General features: G+C 38.5%; 1 protein-coding gene across 1 annotated transcript in view; it reads left to right on the top strand.

The window, feature by feature from the left end:
- The window catches only part of MAN1A2 (mannosidase alpha class 1A member 2), a 186,742-nt gene extending 173,644 nt beyond the window's left edge, over positions 1-13,098 (top strand). Inside the window, exon 13 of the mRNA XM_008710367.2 lies at positions 7,193-13,098. Coding sequence (XP_008708589.1) covers positions 7,193-7,325 — 133 coding nt within the window. The 3' untranslated portion in view covers positions 7,326-13,098. The remainder of the gene's footprint in view (positions 1-7,192) is intronic.
- The last annotated feature ends 1,495 nt before the right edge of the window (positions 13,099-14,593 follow it).

Below are 14,593 nucleotides of genomic sequence, written 5' to 3'. Positions count from 1 at the left end.
AGAACTCCTATAACTGTTAGAATTAGCAGGTGACATTAAAACAGCTATTATGATTATATTCCAAATATTCAAAAAGTTAAATAGAGACATGGGAGATAAGAAAACCCAAATCAAACTTCTAGAAATGGAAACTGCAGTGCCTGAATTGAAAAATACACCATAGAGTATTAACAGCAGATTAGACCTTGTGAAAGAAAAGATTTGTGAACTTGAAGACATTGCAGTTGAAATCGAAATGAAAACAAGAGCAAAAAGAGAATCTATAAAAATGCAGAGTATTGGAGAGCTGTGTAACAACTGTAGGTTGCTTAAAATATGTGAAATTGGAGTCTGTGAAGGGAAGAGAACAGAGGAATGGATTAAAAAAATATGTATGGGCCAAACTCTTTGCAAACTTATATCCACAGATTGAAGAAGCTGAATAAATTCTAAGGACAAGAAACATGAAGAATACTTCACCAAGGGCACATCATAATCACATTGCTCAAAACAGTGGTAAAAAAAAAAAAAAAAAAAACTTAAAAGCAACCAGAGGAAAAAGACAAGTTAGGTAGAAAGGAACAAATATAAGAATGACAGCAGGGTTCCCATTAGAAAGAAGACTAATATCCCTCATGAACAGATATATATAAAGCAGCTAAACAAGATTTTAGCAAATTAAATCAAACAGCCTATTCAATAGATAATACATCATGACCAAGTGGATTTACCCCAGGTACAGAGGTTTAACATTTGAAAATCAATGAACTGAAAAAGAAAAATCATGTGATCACTTCAGTAGACACAGAAAAATTATTTGACAAAATTGAACATCCCTTCCTGATAAGACTCTTAGCAAACTCTCTCAACCTGATAAAGAGCATAAATGAAAAATCTACACCTATCCTCATACTGAAAACCTGAATGTGTTCCTCCTAAGATCAGGAATAAGACAAGGATGTCTGTCTGTCCTCTTCACCTCTATTTAGCCTTGAACTGGAGGTTCTAGCTAGTATGGTCAGTCAAGAAAAAGACATCCAGACTAGAAAGGAAGAAGTAAAATTATCTTTTTTTTTTTTTTTTTGTAGAAGACATGATCATCAAAGTGGAAAATCTTATGGAGTTACTGGAAAGTTACTAGAATTACTGAGCATTTAGCACAGTTGCAGATGCAAGATTAGTATATCAGAATTATGTATATTCTAACAATGAACTGAAATTGAAATTTAAAAATACAGCGTAAAGTTATGAGATACTTAGGGATAAATCTTGACAAAACACATAAAAGACCCGTATACTGGAAACTAAAAATCATTGCTGAAAGAAATTAAAGATCTAATTAAGTGGAGAGATTCACTTTGTTGATGGTTCTGAAAACTCAGCATTGTTAATTCTCTTCAGATCTATAGATTCAATGAAATCCCAGTTGGAATCTCAAGAAGCTTTTTTATAGAAATTAGAAAGCTGGGGCGCCTGGGTGGCACAGCGGTTAGGCGTCTGCCTTCGGCTCAGGGCGTGATCCTAGTGTTATGGGATCGAGCCCCACATCAGGCTCTTCCGCTATGAGCCTGCTTCTTCCTCTCCCACTTCCCCTGCTTGTGTTCCCTCTCTTGCTGGCTGGCTCTATCTCTGTCGAATAAATAAATAAAATCTTTTAAAAAAAAATTAGAAAGCTGTTTCTAAATTTCATTTGGAAATGTGAAGAACGTAGAATAACCAAAGCAAGTTTGAAAAAGAACCAAGTTTGAAGCCTAACACTACCTGATTTCAGGGCTTATACTATAAAGCTATGATAATCAAAACACTGTGATATTGGTGTGATGCTAGGCAAATATATTGATGGAACAGAGAGTCCAGAGAAGAAAAACCTGATACATATCTGGACACCTGATTTTTGACAAAGGTACAAAGGCATTGCGATGAAAAAAAGATAGGCTTTTCAACAAAAGATGGTAGAATAATTGGATTTCTGTGTGCATAGACAAAAAATCAGTTCGAACTAAGTTTAAAACCTAAAAGTACAGCTTTTAGTAGAAAACAGAAGATAATCTTTGTGACCTTGGGCTAGGCAAAGATTTTTTAGATATTACACCAAACGCATGATACCTAAAAGAACGTATTGATCAGTTGGTCTAAAAATTTAAAAAAAATTGCTCTTTGAAAGACATTTGAAAGAGAATTAAAATGAAGGGATGAGAAGATAAGGCACAGACTGGGATAAAATCTTGCAAAGTATATAACTCACGAGGGACTGATATCTGGGCAATATGACAGATTCTAAAAACTCAACAATAAGACAACATGCAACCCAATTTAAAACCTGGCAAAAGAATTAGATACTTCATAAAAGAAGATACAAGGATGGCAAGTAAGCTCATGAAAAAATGCTAGACATGATTAGTACAAATTACAACTACAATGAGATACTACTTCCTACACACGTCTCAAACTATCAAAATAGACCCATATCTGCAGAGAGGTCTCCCTTTACTTTCTGACTTTGGACTTGTGTGGGACTGTAAGGTATGGAGCATCTAATTCTGAGAAGAAAGTCAAGAAAATTGTGAAGATCCTGATGACTGGGGGAAAATTGGAAACCAAATCTTCTGCCAACCCAGAAAATCCTTTCCACAAATACAGCAGAGAAAGAAAACATTTTAGAAAACATTTTTATCATTGGATAAGCATGAAACCAGGCTGCAATTTGCATCACAGGCAGATTGCAAAGACAGAAAGAAATCTCACCTTCCCATATAATCAGGCAGATAGAATCCATTACATACGTGTTCTGAAGATAAATTGTAACTTGTCCATATGTAAGAGTACTTCCTCCACAGCACCATTTGCTATACATAGTTCATTCCAAATTCACGTGGTGATTGGGGTGACCATCTGTGTTAATTAATTGTCTTTATCCAAAGAAAAACTGACACTTCTGTCTCTGACAAGGGTTAGTTAAGAGCTTTGGAGAAAAAGGCACCTATTCTAGCGACCCACAGTGATAGGGACTTTGGGCTGCATCTTCCTTGATGATTACATTACAAAGGCAGGCCTCTAGAAGAAACTAAATTGTAAAGCTGGCAAGCAGCTTTTAAAAAGATTTATGTACATTTCAGAGGGACAATTAGTTTTCTCAAGGCAGTGATCTAAGAAGAGGGAAAGAAGGATAAGGTGTTCTGGCACCAGGAAAAATTTAGTATTTTATTAACCTTTACAAAACTCAGAGCTCTGATAGTGTTTTACTGCTGAATGAACCAGCCTTTGTTACCATCTACCTCTGGGCTCTTGTTATAGAAGCTAACCCCCCACTGTTTATGTAGTTTAGGTATCCTGTATCCTGTAGGCAAAATCATCCTAACTTATTCAGCCCCTAAGGGCAGAGGGAAATGAATTCCTACCAGCTCCCTTATAGTCTCAAGACAAAGCCTAAACTATTGCAATGATCAGAAATATATGCTTTCTTCGGTTTATCTTTAAAAAAAAAAAAATGCATGCGTATTTTGCATTTGAATTTGTAATATAACCATATTAGGTTAAAGATTTCTTTCTTCCCCACCCTTTCCCCTTAAAAAACAACAACAAAAAAAACCTTGAAGATTTGAGAAAAGATGTGGGGAAAAGCAGGGGGCGGGCAGGTCCTTTTGGAGAGATTAAAAATTGTATGTTTTAATGTGGTTTTTTTTTTTTTAAGATTTATTTATTTGAGAGAGCATTGAGGGATGCAGAGGGAGAGAATCTTCAAGCAGACTTCCCACTGAGCGGGAAGCCCAGGGGCTGCTGGATCCCACAACCCATGAGATCATGACCTGAGCCAAAACCAAGAGCCAGATACTTAACCAACTGAGCCACCCAGGTGTCCCAATGTTTTATCTTATAGAATATAATTTCCACTGAGTATGTTTCAATTTAATTTGATTTCTAACCAGTCTTTTCCAAAGACATTATTTAAACATTAGAAATATAAATGAAATGGAAGTTTTAAGTAAATTATTTTTCAAACAATCTAAGGTGTTTTTTTTTTTATGAGTTACATATACATGTAAATGTAAGGCTTTTTAGAGCTGTAACATCTTTCCATGATACACTGAACATTGCCATTGGTAGTTGTGAAGAAGAATAAATGAGTCATCAAGGCTTGTTTGATAAGTCAACATAAAGGACTCAGTAAGTACATATTAACTTGGCAGTTCGTTCTTTTAACCTTTCCATTTCTCTGTTGACACTTAAATTTTTCTCCTCAGATTGGTTGACTTTTCTTTCTGTAAAATTTGCCTGTTCCGGTTACTACCAACGCTTGTGTTGAGATGACTTCCGGCCTCACCACCCCCGAGTACCTTGTCTTTAGATGAGAGAAAGCTAAAAGAGACCTATAAGAACAACATTTAAAAATAACTCTAAAAACTAAGCTACACATCCATTCAAACTGAAGTACTTAATAGCACCTTTTCATATACTTACAGGCTTTTGTCAGCCTTGTTTGTCATCTACCATCATTTTAAGAAAATTCATATTAAAGGAAAAATTAGTAGTGTGGTAGCTAATTTAGATTGTAGACTTTTCTCAACTTTCACAGCAAAGATAACACTTCTCCAGTTCTATTTTTTTTAAAAGATTTTATTTATTCGACCGAGATAGAGACAGCCAGTGAGAGAGGGAACACAAGCAGGGGGAGTGGGAGAGGAAGAAGCAGGCTCATAGCGGAGGATCCTGATGTGGGGCTCGATCCCAGAATGCCGGGATCACACCCTGAGCGGAAGGTAGATGTTTAACGACTGTGCCACCCAGGTGCCCCACCAGTTCTATTTTTTAAATGCAGGTTAAAAATCTTAAATCAGTGTACCTGGATGGTTCAGTCGGTTAAGGTCTGCCTTCAGCTCAGGTCATGAGCCTAGGGTCCTGGGATCGAGTCCTTCGTCAGGTTCCCTGCTCAGCAGGGAGTCTACTTCTCCCTCTACCCCTCCCTCCTGCTTGTGCTTTCTCTCTCTCTCATGCTCACTCTCTCTTTCAAATAAATAAAATCTAAATAAATAATAAAATAAAAATCTTAAATCAGTAATAGTATATGATGTCCTCAACATCCTCTTCTGAATGTGTAATCCAAAATTAAAAAGAATTGTTTAGCTATATTGCTTTAATTTCAAGCATTGATTTTGTTAATAAATTTGTGAGAGTGTGCATGTGGTGTGTGTTTATGTGAGTATGTGTGTTTATGAGAATGTGTGTGTGTGTGGATGGGAGTGTGGTGTGGGGGCGGGGGAGGTGTCCCATATGTCTAACCCCTGCTCTCTAGTCTTGCTCCAGACCCGTTGGACCAAACAGCAGTCTAGAGGTGTCCAGGAGGTTGGGGTTCCGTGGAAGTTGTATTAGTTCCTAGGGCTGCCTTAACAAATTACCACAAATTTGATGGCTAACAGAAATTTCTTCTCTCCTAATTCTGGAGGCCTACAGTCTGAAGTCTCTTCCCTCTGAAGGTGTTCCTTGGCTTGTGGCAACATAGCTCTTTAATCCTTATCTCTGGCTGCACATGACCTTCCTCCCCGTGTGCCTCTGGGTCCAAATCTCCCTCTCCTTGCTCCTGTAAATTGCAGGTTACTGGATTTAAGATAGGCCCTAAATCCAGGACGATTTCATCTCAAGATCCTTGACTGATGACATTCCCAAAGACCCAAGCAGAAACCCAGAGTCCGAGGATCAACGGACTGAGCCATCCAGCACCATTAATTAGGATCCTTTTTAAAAACGATGGTTTAAAAATGATATTCCTAAAAAACCTAGAAATAATGTCCCTTTGTGTTATCTAAAATTTCCACATTCATTATTCTCTGGATTTTTATGTTTGTGTTTACATCAGGTACTTCCATAGCATCCCCCATGGAAAGGAGTCATTTTGTGGGAAACTCTGGAATTTTCTCTCACTGTTCCTTCACTCACTTCTCTCGAGAAGTGATGAAATTAGAGCAAGCCTGATCCATCAGCCCGCATTTAACCAAGAGACATGGGATTGCACAGAACATAGTGCTTCTGGACACGTTTGTGCCCAGAACTCCGAGAGCTTGTGCTTCTGATCCCCCTACAGTAAGCAGCCCCAGCAGTCTCTTGCTACCTCCAGCCAAGTCTGTTTTTTCAGTCCCAGCTTCTCTGCCCATGACGTGGTGTGAATAAATTCGAGTCAAGCAGGTCTCAAGGTCAAGGGTCAGGGAGTGAGGTTGGAAGCCCTGTTATTCTCCATTTCAGCTTTACCAGTTATAACAGTGCTGTCTGTTTTTACTCGGTCATCTAAGAGCTGTAATGGTAAATCAGAAGAGATATTAATGTGCCTATTTTTAAGATAAAGAAATTTCAGCAAAATCACTGTAAAGGAGTTCTTCACCAAATCCTAATGCTAGGGCCAGCTAGTTATTACTGAAATGAAGAGTTAGAACCCAGATTTCCCAACTCGCTGGAGTTGGATTTTTTTTGCTCACCTTGAAGACCCCTTTAATAGGATTTAGATTGGACTGTACCCAACATTATAGGTAACAATTACTGTTTGTGTCTACTCTATCCTGTTGATTTCTGAGTGACCACCGTGGCTTGCAGCGCCATGGAGAGGTCGGGAATCCTTGCCTTCGTATAAACAATGCTATTACCTATGGAGAGCAATCATGAAATTCTTAGACCTCCTGTTAATCCCTGGTGTTTCCGAAACCTTCATTAATGGTTTGCATTACCTGCTGGAAGAACTGCAAAAACTACTGAAGTATCAGTATATAAAAGTCCTTGCCAGGTCCAGATAATATACTAGTTATTTCCTTCAGTGTCTGTTAATAAATGTGAATTAATCAATTTCTACTTGTACTGTGAGCTCTGTAAGCTGCCAAAATAGATGATTGATCTTATATTTGACTTTTAAAAGAACGTCTGTGACAACTCATGAAGTGGTTTGTTTGATGCCTTTTTACAGCATTGTTGTCTTACGTGCTTATGTGGACTTGATTCACTGTCTTACATCAGAAGTCTAGTTGCGCATCTCACTGGATTTTCTTAGGCACTGCACTATCCTAGAGCACGTTGTGACTGTTTTAGATCGTGTGAGTGAGTGGGTTTCATTCTGTGATGTGGTTTTCATCAAAGCTGTTCAAAGTAGGTTATTGGTTTCCTCTGCCACTATAACTAGATCACTTGATCTTGTTGAATTCTAATCGAAGCTCATTTCTCTCCTTTTTATTTTCAGATATTTGTATCTGCTGTTCTCCAGTGATGACCTTTTACCTTTAGACCACTGGGTATTCAACACAGAGGCTCATCCCCTGCCCGTGTTACATTTAGCCAACACCACACTTTCAGGAAATCCTGCTGTTCGATGAAAGCAGCTCCAGAAAGACCATTCTCACCTGTGTTTTGTTTACATGGACCACTACAGAAATTAGTCTGGAGAGGGGGCTTTGGGAAACCTGGACCTCATAAGTCACCATGGCAGGGTGACACATGACTGTGCCCCACAGGACTTTTCAACTTGTAGATATCTCAACTTTGAAATGATTCCATTTTATACCTGACCAAAACATATTGTGGTATGTGTAAGACAAAGACCTGGTATGCTTGGATTCCTAAAGAGATGGTCACATGGGAAATTTTGCCTGCTACTACTATATTGTTTTTAGAGTCCTGGAATCTGGAGTCTAGACCGCCTAAGAATAAGCCAAGAATGTGGAGCACCTTGTGGGAGTGAGAGATGGCCTTTGGAACCAGTTATTTATGAGTTCCTTCCAAAGCGGAGCAGCTTTCAAATCAAATATTTGCTTATCGTTTCTCCCCCTTCTCTCCATTTTTGATAATGGAAGGAACTAAAACAACAAAAGAACGATGGAACTGCATCAAGAGCAATGAAGACTGGAAAAAGAAACCCAAGTACCCATCCCTGTCTCAGTTTTCAAGTTCCCCATTGAACGACCAGACTGGCAACGGTTTCAGATCCCAGTGCATTCCATTGAAATTTCTTGGTTAAATTTTATTTTCTCTGGGGGCACGATCTCACAAAGAGTACTCTTCAAGTCTTTGTCTCCATATGGAATCATTGAAACTGCTGTTTATCGTAGCCACGACTTACGAGCCTGGGTTTGGGATTTTGTGCATGTTAATCAGTTCTAGTGTTGGGAGCATGACCAGAAGTGGGGGAAATGCTGCAGTTTGTCGCCTTGAAACCTGTTCTAAGAGAAAGCCTTGGTTTTGTTGGGAGGAGATTTTTTTTTTTCCCAAACCAGCAAATCTACCAAGTGAATTTTATCCACTTTAACCTTGTTATAAATTTAGTAAAATCTCTCAACTTACAACTTTATGTAGCTTGGCAAAATTCACTATACTATTATGCAGCTCTGAATTTACCCAAATTTCTCTTACAACCCATTAGAAAACAAAATACAGTGAAACGTGCTTAAATATTCTATCTGGAATGGGAACAGGGGATCCTTTATTTATTATTTCATCAGATGAGTGAGCTTTTCACAAATATTTTATGTAAAAAATAAAATTCAGCTTTTATTTTCTGCAAGGATATTAATAGAAATCCAAAGAACACCTTCAAAATAATTTTTAGCAAAGAAAAAAAAATGTGTAATTAATCATATTAACTAAATTTGGGGTATATCTAAAGGAGTTTCTCTTACCATCAGTAGATTTTGCAGTAATATTTATTTTTAAAGAAATTACTATTTCTTTATATTTGAGGGGAAGAAATTAAATTTTATCAAGAACTGTATTGTAAGATAAATATGCTTATGAATTTTCTGCCCCTTGAACTTATGTCACAATGCAAGACACTTTTTCTTCTTTACATTTAATACAAACAGCTTCCATTGATAATAAAAGTTGGGAGCAGTATAATTAGTCTAATATTTACTCTGACTGAAGATTTCATGAAACAGTGTTTGGGGAAGAAGCCCACCTTGGAATTCTGAAGGCATATTTTCTTATTTTGATAGCTTTTCTGTTTAACCTTTTAGCATGTAGTAGATTTAAATTGGAGGAAAGATTTAATAAATTAATAGAATTAAGTGTTTTCTGAGGGTGATCATCTTATGCCACCAAGAGTCAGACAGTCCTCACAATTAGTAAATGATCCGTAAGAGATAACTACCCGCAGTGTTTTCAGTATGCCTAGAAAATAAGGATGTGGAGCCAGTGCATTATTTCAGTTTTTAAGAGAGTTAAATTTTAGCACACATTTTGAAATTGTAATATCTTTTACTACTTGAAAAATTAAAATTTTTAAATGAGAAGGGTAGATGACTAACTTGAGAAAGGAGAGTGTTTTGTTCTCAAAACCGTGTTAGCCTTCCTCCTAAAAATAGCACAAGCCCACTTATGAGTCACTAAAGAGTGACCAACTTGAGGTAGCAAAGAGCCGCTGGGTAGCCGGCAGTGAGCCCACTTGCACTTTGTTCAGAAGAGTGCAGAGTAAAGGGGCCTTCTTGGTCTCCCAGGAGCCTCTCAAGGAAAGAGAAGACAGAGCCCCCACCCACAAGTGCTCGGTTTCTATCTCTGGGCTGACTGGGGCTTAAGAGGAGGCAGAGAGGTGCCCGAGCATGGCCAGTTCTCACTCAAGTTCAGAATGTGAGGGGGGCAGCTGAAGGGTCTTCACTACCCACTCCCTTCCCTGTGATGAGAGAAGACTAGCGCTTATCACAATGCTTCCATTGTTTTTTTTTCTCTGAATACCAAAGGCAATTAAAGTCAGCTACAAATGACTTGCCAGTGTCATGTTTTTGTTTTTGTTTTTTTTTTTACAGATTTTTAAAATTATTTCCTCCAGAATCAGTCCTTAACCCATATTCTGCTTAGCTTCCCAGGGTATTTACTTACTTCTGTCCCTTACCGTCCTTTGCGTTCTGTAGACCTATTACTCAGGTTACAATACTCATTACACGTATAAGACCTTCGCGAAGAGCCTAGAGGTGCTCCTTTCCAGGCACCTCTTCACAGAGCTGACACCTCACTGTGTGTCTTTGGCACAAATGTGCTGACTAGATAGATCAGTTGGTACATAAAAGAAAAATAGAAACGTTGAACACCCCTCTACCTTCTACATTTCTCTTTTAGAATTTTAGAATCACACTTTTTTTTTAAACCGGTCTGAAGTTGTTAAAGCCAAGTGAATGCGACCCTAACCAAAAAGTCACCTCTGCAGAAAAACAAGACCCCAGGGTTCTTGCTTTCTGGTGGGTTGCACGTATGTGCTGTTTCGTGTCTGACACCCACTTACACCTGTCTTTGAGCAGATGCTTATATGTAAGAGTGAAGCCTGGATATTGGAGGAATGTGTTCCTTTTGTGGAATGTTGACCCTGTTTCCCTGTGACGTCAGCTGAGGCACCCCCGGGCTGCCCTTGGTGGATCTTAACCAAGCAGTTTGGAACTGTGACCATCAGCTTCTCATCTCCACTCTCCTTTGCCAAAGTCTTTGTCCAAGCTACAGAGTTGTTGCTAAAAGATTGTGCTTGCCATTCTCGCTATGCAGTTTCTCCTTCAGCCTGGATTTCTGTGCATGAGTGCGTGGGTGAATGAGAGAATGAGTGAACAAACACGGAGTCCCTAATACATGCCAAGCATCATGCTAGGCACTCTCAAGTGTTAGAACATTTTGTGGTTCCAGTGGCATTTTCTGTGTAAGAGTAATTCATACCATTTTGAATGTTTTCCAGTATGAATTATGTTACAAAGTCCTTAATTTTATATTTCATTTAAATTAAAGAGGAAAAGAAATGGTTTATAATATATTTTAAGCAATGTGTTACTATATAATACTAACAGTTATAATTGTAGTTAATAACTAAAGTCTCTTGGAAAATGTCAAAGAAATACTTGACTTCTGATGCAACTTTGACTAAAATATTTACTTTAGAAATAAAAACATTCTTATTTTGCTATATCACTTTAATTATATAATTAAAAATTAATGTTTTATAAAAATGCTGGTTATTTTATATTCAAAAAATTTTGTCATATAAGTCCTGGGTAAAATCCACAGTTGTAAATTGTTCTTGCTCTACCGAGGGTCCTGCTCATGGTCCCATGCTGTTAAATATAAAGAAAAATATACTAAAATATTTCTAAGTTCCAAATAACAAGTTTCTAGTAATCATATTTTGAGTTCTTATGTTTCGTTAGGTCTCCTTGCCTTCATATTGGCTAGCTCATATCTTATCCATTCTTTAAATAGATATATACATAAATACAATTATACAGGGAGATTTTTAATATTGTCTGTGTTTAACAGATGCTAACAAACACAGTTAACTAGTTTTGTCTACACAGATTATAAGCAGAACGGTTGAGTAGCCAAATATGATCTGGAGATATTTTAATGTACTTTTCTGGTTCAAGAACACAGGTGAAGATGATTTTCTGTTACTTCAGCTCATTCAGATCATGATGGAAACATTCTTTGATCTATAATGGGTCGGCAAGCTTTTCTGTAAAGGGCCAGATAATAAATATTTTAGGCTTTGTGCACCATACAGTGTCCTATCTCCACTACTCAGTTCTGCCATTGGAACAGGAAAGCTGGTATAGACGATATGTAAATGAAGGGCTGTAGGGTGTTCCAATAAAACTTTATTTACAAAAGCATGGAGAGCTGGATTTGGCCCATGGGTCATGGTTGTTAACCTTTGATCCCAAGTTTAATTTCTGTATGACCCTTATGTAATCTTTGCATCTTTCCCCTCTGAGTTGCATAATTCATTTTCAAAGCAAAAAGATGGTGTGTATGTATGATTGTATGGATTTGTGTAACCTAAAGCTATATATTTTGTTGTCTTGAAAATAGATCCAGTCTTTGGAGTCTGTTCAGGTTTCAATCTGATATGACTGTCATGAAAGAGGCATTTGTTGTTGTTGATGTTGTTGTCGTTTGGGGGGTATGCTGTCAGCCAGTTTCCTTGCCTTGTCATTTAATGCCACAATTCCAGACTCCCCGTGTAAAAAGGAGGGTCTCTGTGGTGTCAAAATATTATAGTCTCTCCAAGTTCTGCCTGTTCTTTGGCCTTCGGACCAGGACTCTGGCTTGCTGGAGCTGCAAAAACTCCTCCACTTGAGTACTCTCGGATCCCTACAACGAGAATATGGTAGAGTCTCTGACCTCTGTGCTGCAAAAACCAATCTCTTGAAAAATTTGAAGCAACAGAAAATGGGTTATGTGCCTCACTTGCCATTTGGCAGCCACTGCTCCTTTTTTAGACTGCAGAATCGTACTGCCTCTGTTCCCGCTACAGCAGCCTGAATCCGAGTGCAGAGAAAAGATACATCCAAAAGGAGCGTTCCCTTTTCTCTTACTACATAACTTGCCTCGAATCCTTTACAAGTCCATAGCATTATTTCAGGATGTCAGTATGCATCATATTTAAATTAAAGCATCCCTCAACGCCAGCCTTACGTTTCCACCGTTGAACAGCTCGTCTTCTTTTAAACTTGCCTTGAGCCCAGCGGCACTCGTGAAGTTACTCAGAGTTACCGGACACCGTATTGCTAGTATATATGTTGCAGTGCACCAGTCATCATGACTGAGAGAGAGATGTTTCACTAAGAAGTTTATCAAGTAGGCATTTCACTCTTTTTGGAAATTCTAGAGGAGGGGAAGCCTGTAAGTGAGCTGCCCTTCTAGGTCCAGCATATGCCGAGTGCTTCAGTTCGGTGTGGGGGTGTGAGCACACAAACTCATAAACCCGCATCTGTACAAGTTAATGTGCACAAGATTTTAATTGCAAATGTCTTGCTGCTATTGAATGCTACAGAATTCTATGGCAAATTGCTTACCAGGACACTCCATGGAGATAAGTTCAGCTCGCTCTTGGGAAAAATTATTTCTTAGAAAATAAATTAGTTTTTGTTGGAATAATTAAATAAGATATCCCCCGTTTTAATTACTAGATTTGGAAATTGAAATGTCATTCCTCAATCTCACTGGTCTCAAATTCATTGACAAAATTTTTCCCTAAATTAGTAAGTGGGGTAAGTATGACCTCCTAGATCGGTACCCACTGGCCGCTCTTGAACTGATTTCCAGTCATGTCCTCCATATGTAATTTTTATAAATTAAAGGTAATATTGTATATTAAAGATCAAATAAAGATGTTCCTTAAGTGAAAGTCTTTGTTTATCCTTCATTTGTACCTACTGGCGGCCACAGAGTTCAATCTTCCTACTTACATGACAACTTTGGCTTCTCTAGTTAACTGGTAGTCTTCAGTCTCCTACCTTTAGAGAGTTTTCTTTTGGTTCAGCCAATCTTTACATTTATTGGTTTATTGATTTTTTTTTAAGATTTATTTATTTTGGGGGCGCCTGGGTGGCACAGCGGTTAAGCGTCTGCCTTCGGCTCAGGGCGTGATCCTGGCATTATGGGATCGAGCCCCACATCAGGCTCTTCCACTGTGAGCCTGCTTCTTCCTCTCCCACTTCCCCTGCTTGTGTTCCCTCTCTCACTGGCTGTCTCTAGCTCTGTCGAATAAATAAATAAAATCTTTAAAAAAAAAAGATTTATTTATTTTGGAGAGAGAGTACACGTGGAGGGGAGGGGCCGAAGGAAAGAGAAAGAGAGAGAGAATCTCAAGCAGGCTCCCTGCTGAGGGTGGAGCCCAATGCGGGACTCGATCTAACGACCCTGAGATCGTGACCTGAGCTGAAATCAACAGTCGGCTGCTCAACTGACTGAGCCACCCAGGTGCCCCTATAAAGAGTAATTTTTATCCCGTCTGATTTTGAGAAAACTATAGACCTTTGTGACAATCTTACGGTATTACTGTGTCTGGTACCTCTAAGATCTAGTCCAACCTCAGGTCATGGAGCTTAAATGCTGCCTTCATCACTCGATCTCATTCTGTCACATTAAAATCTGACCTGATTCTTAAGCAAAGATAGGCTTCAAGGGCTTGAGGAATAGGATCAGCTAGACTATAGATAGTGGTTTAATCTATTGATACTATAAAGACATAGGATATTTAAAACCCGGAGCCCATGTGTCATCAAATAATGGAGTAATAAAACCTGAAGCAACAGCTAATTTACAACCTTGAGGCATTCTTCCCGGCACACTGGATTTCAACTTGATCAAAATTTTAAACTAGGAGATTTACATCGTAAGCATATCAAAATTCCCTGCGGACTCATCTTTTCAAGAGCAACTAAAACAGGACCAGATAAAAGAATAAGGATCTCTGAGTGACTATGATTTGATGAAATCTGGGCCTCTGTCTGCCAGATACCTGAAATTTCCATCGTTATTTTATTGGGTTACCAAAGACTGTCAACATGCCCAATAGCATTCATGTTAAGAGAATGGGTTCATCATAGAAACATCATAGATTGGCGATTACTGGGGGGTGGGGGGTGGGGGAAATGGAAATATTGGCCACAGGGCACAAACCTCTATAAGATAAATAAGTTTCTGGTATGTAACGTACAGATGGTGACTACGGTTGACAGGTCTGTATTTACATAACGCGAAACTTGCTGAGAACGTAGGTTTTAACGTTCTCATCCCACACAAAAGGTCTGTAAGATGATGGGTATGCTAACTGAGTTTATTGTGATCATTGCACAATATAGATCGTATATCAAATCAGATGCAGCTTAAGTTC

This window comes from Ursus maritimus, unplaced genomic scaffold (genome assembly GCF_017311325.1).
Source record: "Ursus maritimus isolate PB19 unplaced genomic scaffold, ASM1731132v1 scaffold_12, whole genome shotgun sequence".
Lineage (NCBI taxonomy): Eukaryota > Metazoa > Chordata > Mammalia > Carnivora > Ursidae > Ursus > Ursus maritimus.
The sequence above is the reverse complement of the archived record's forward strand: the minus strand, read 5'-3'. Positions and strand labels throughout refer to the sequence as shown.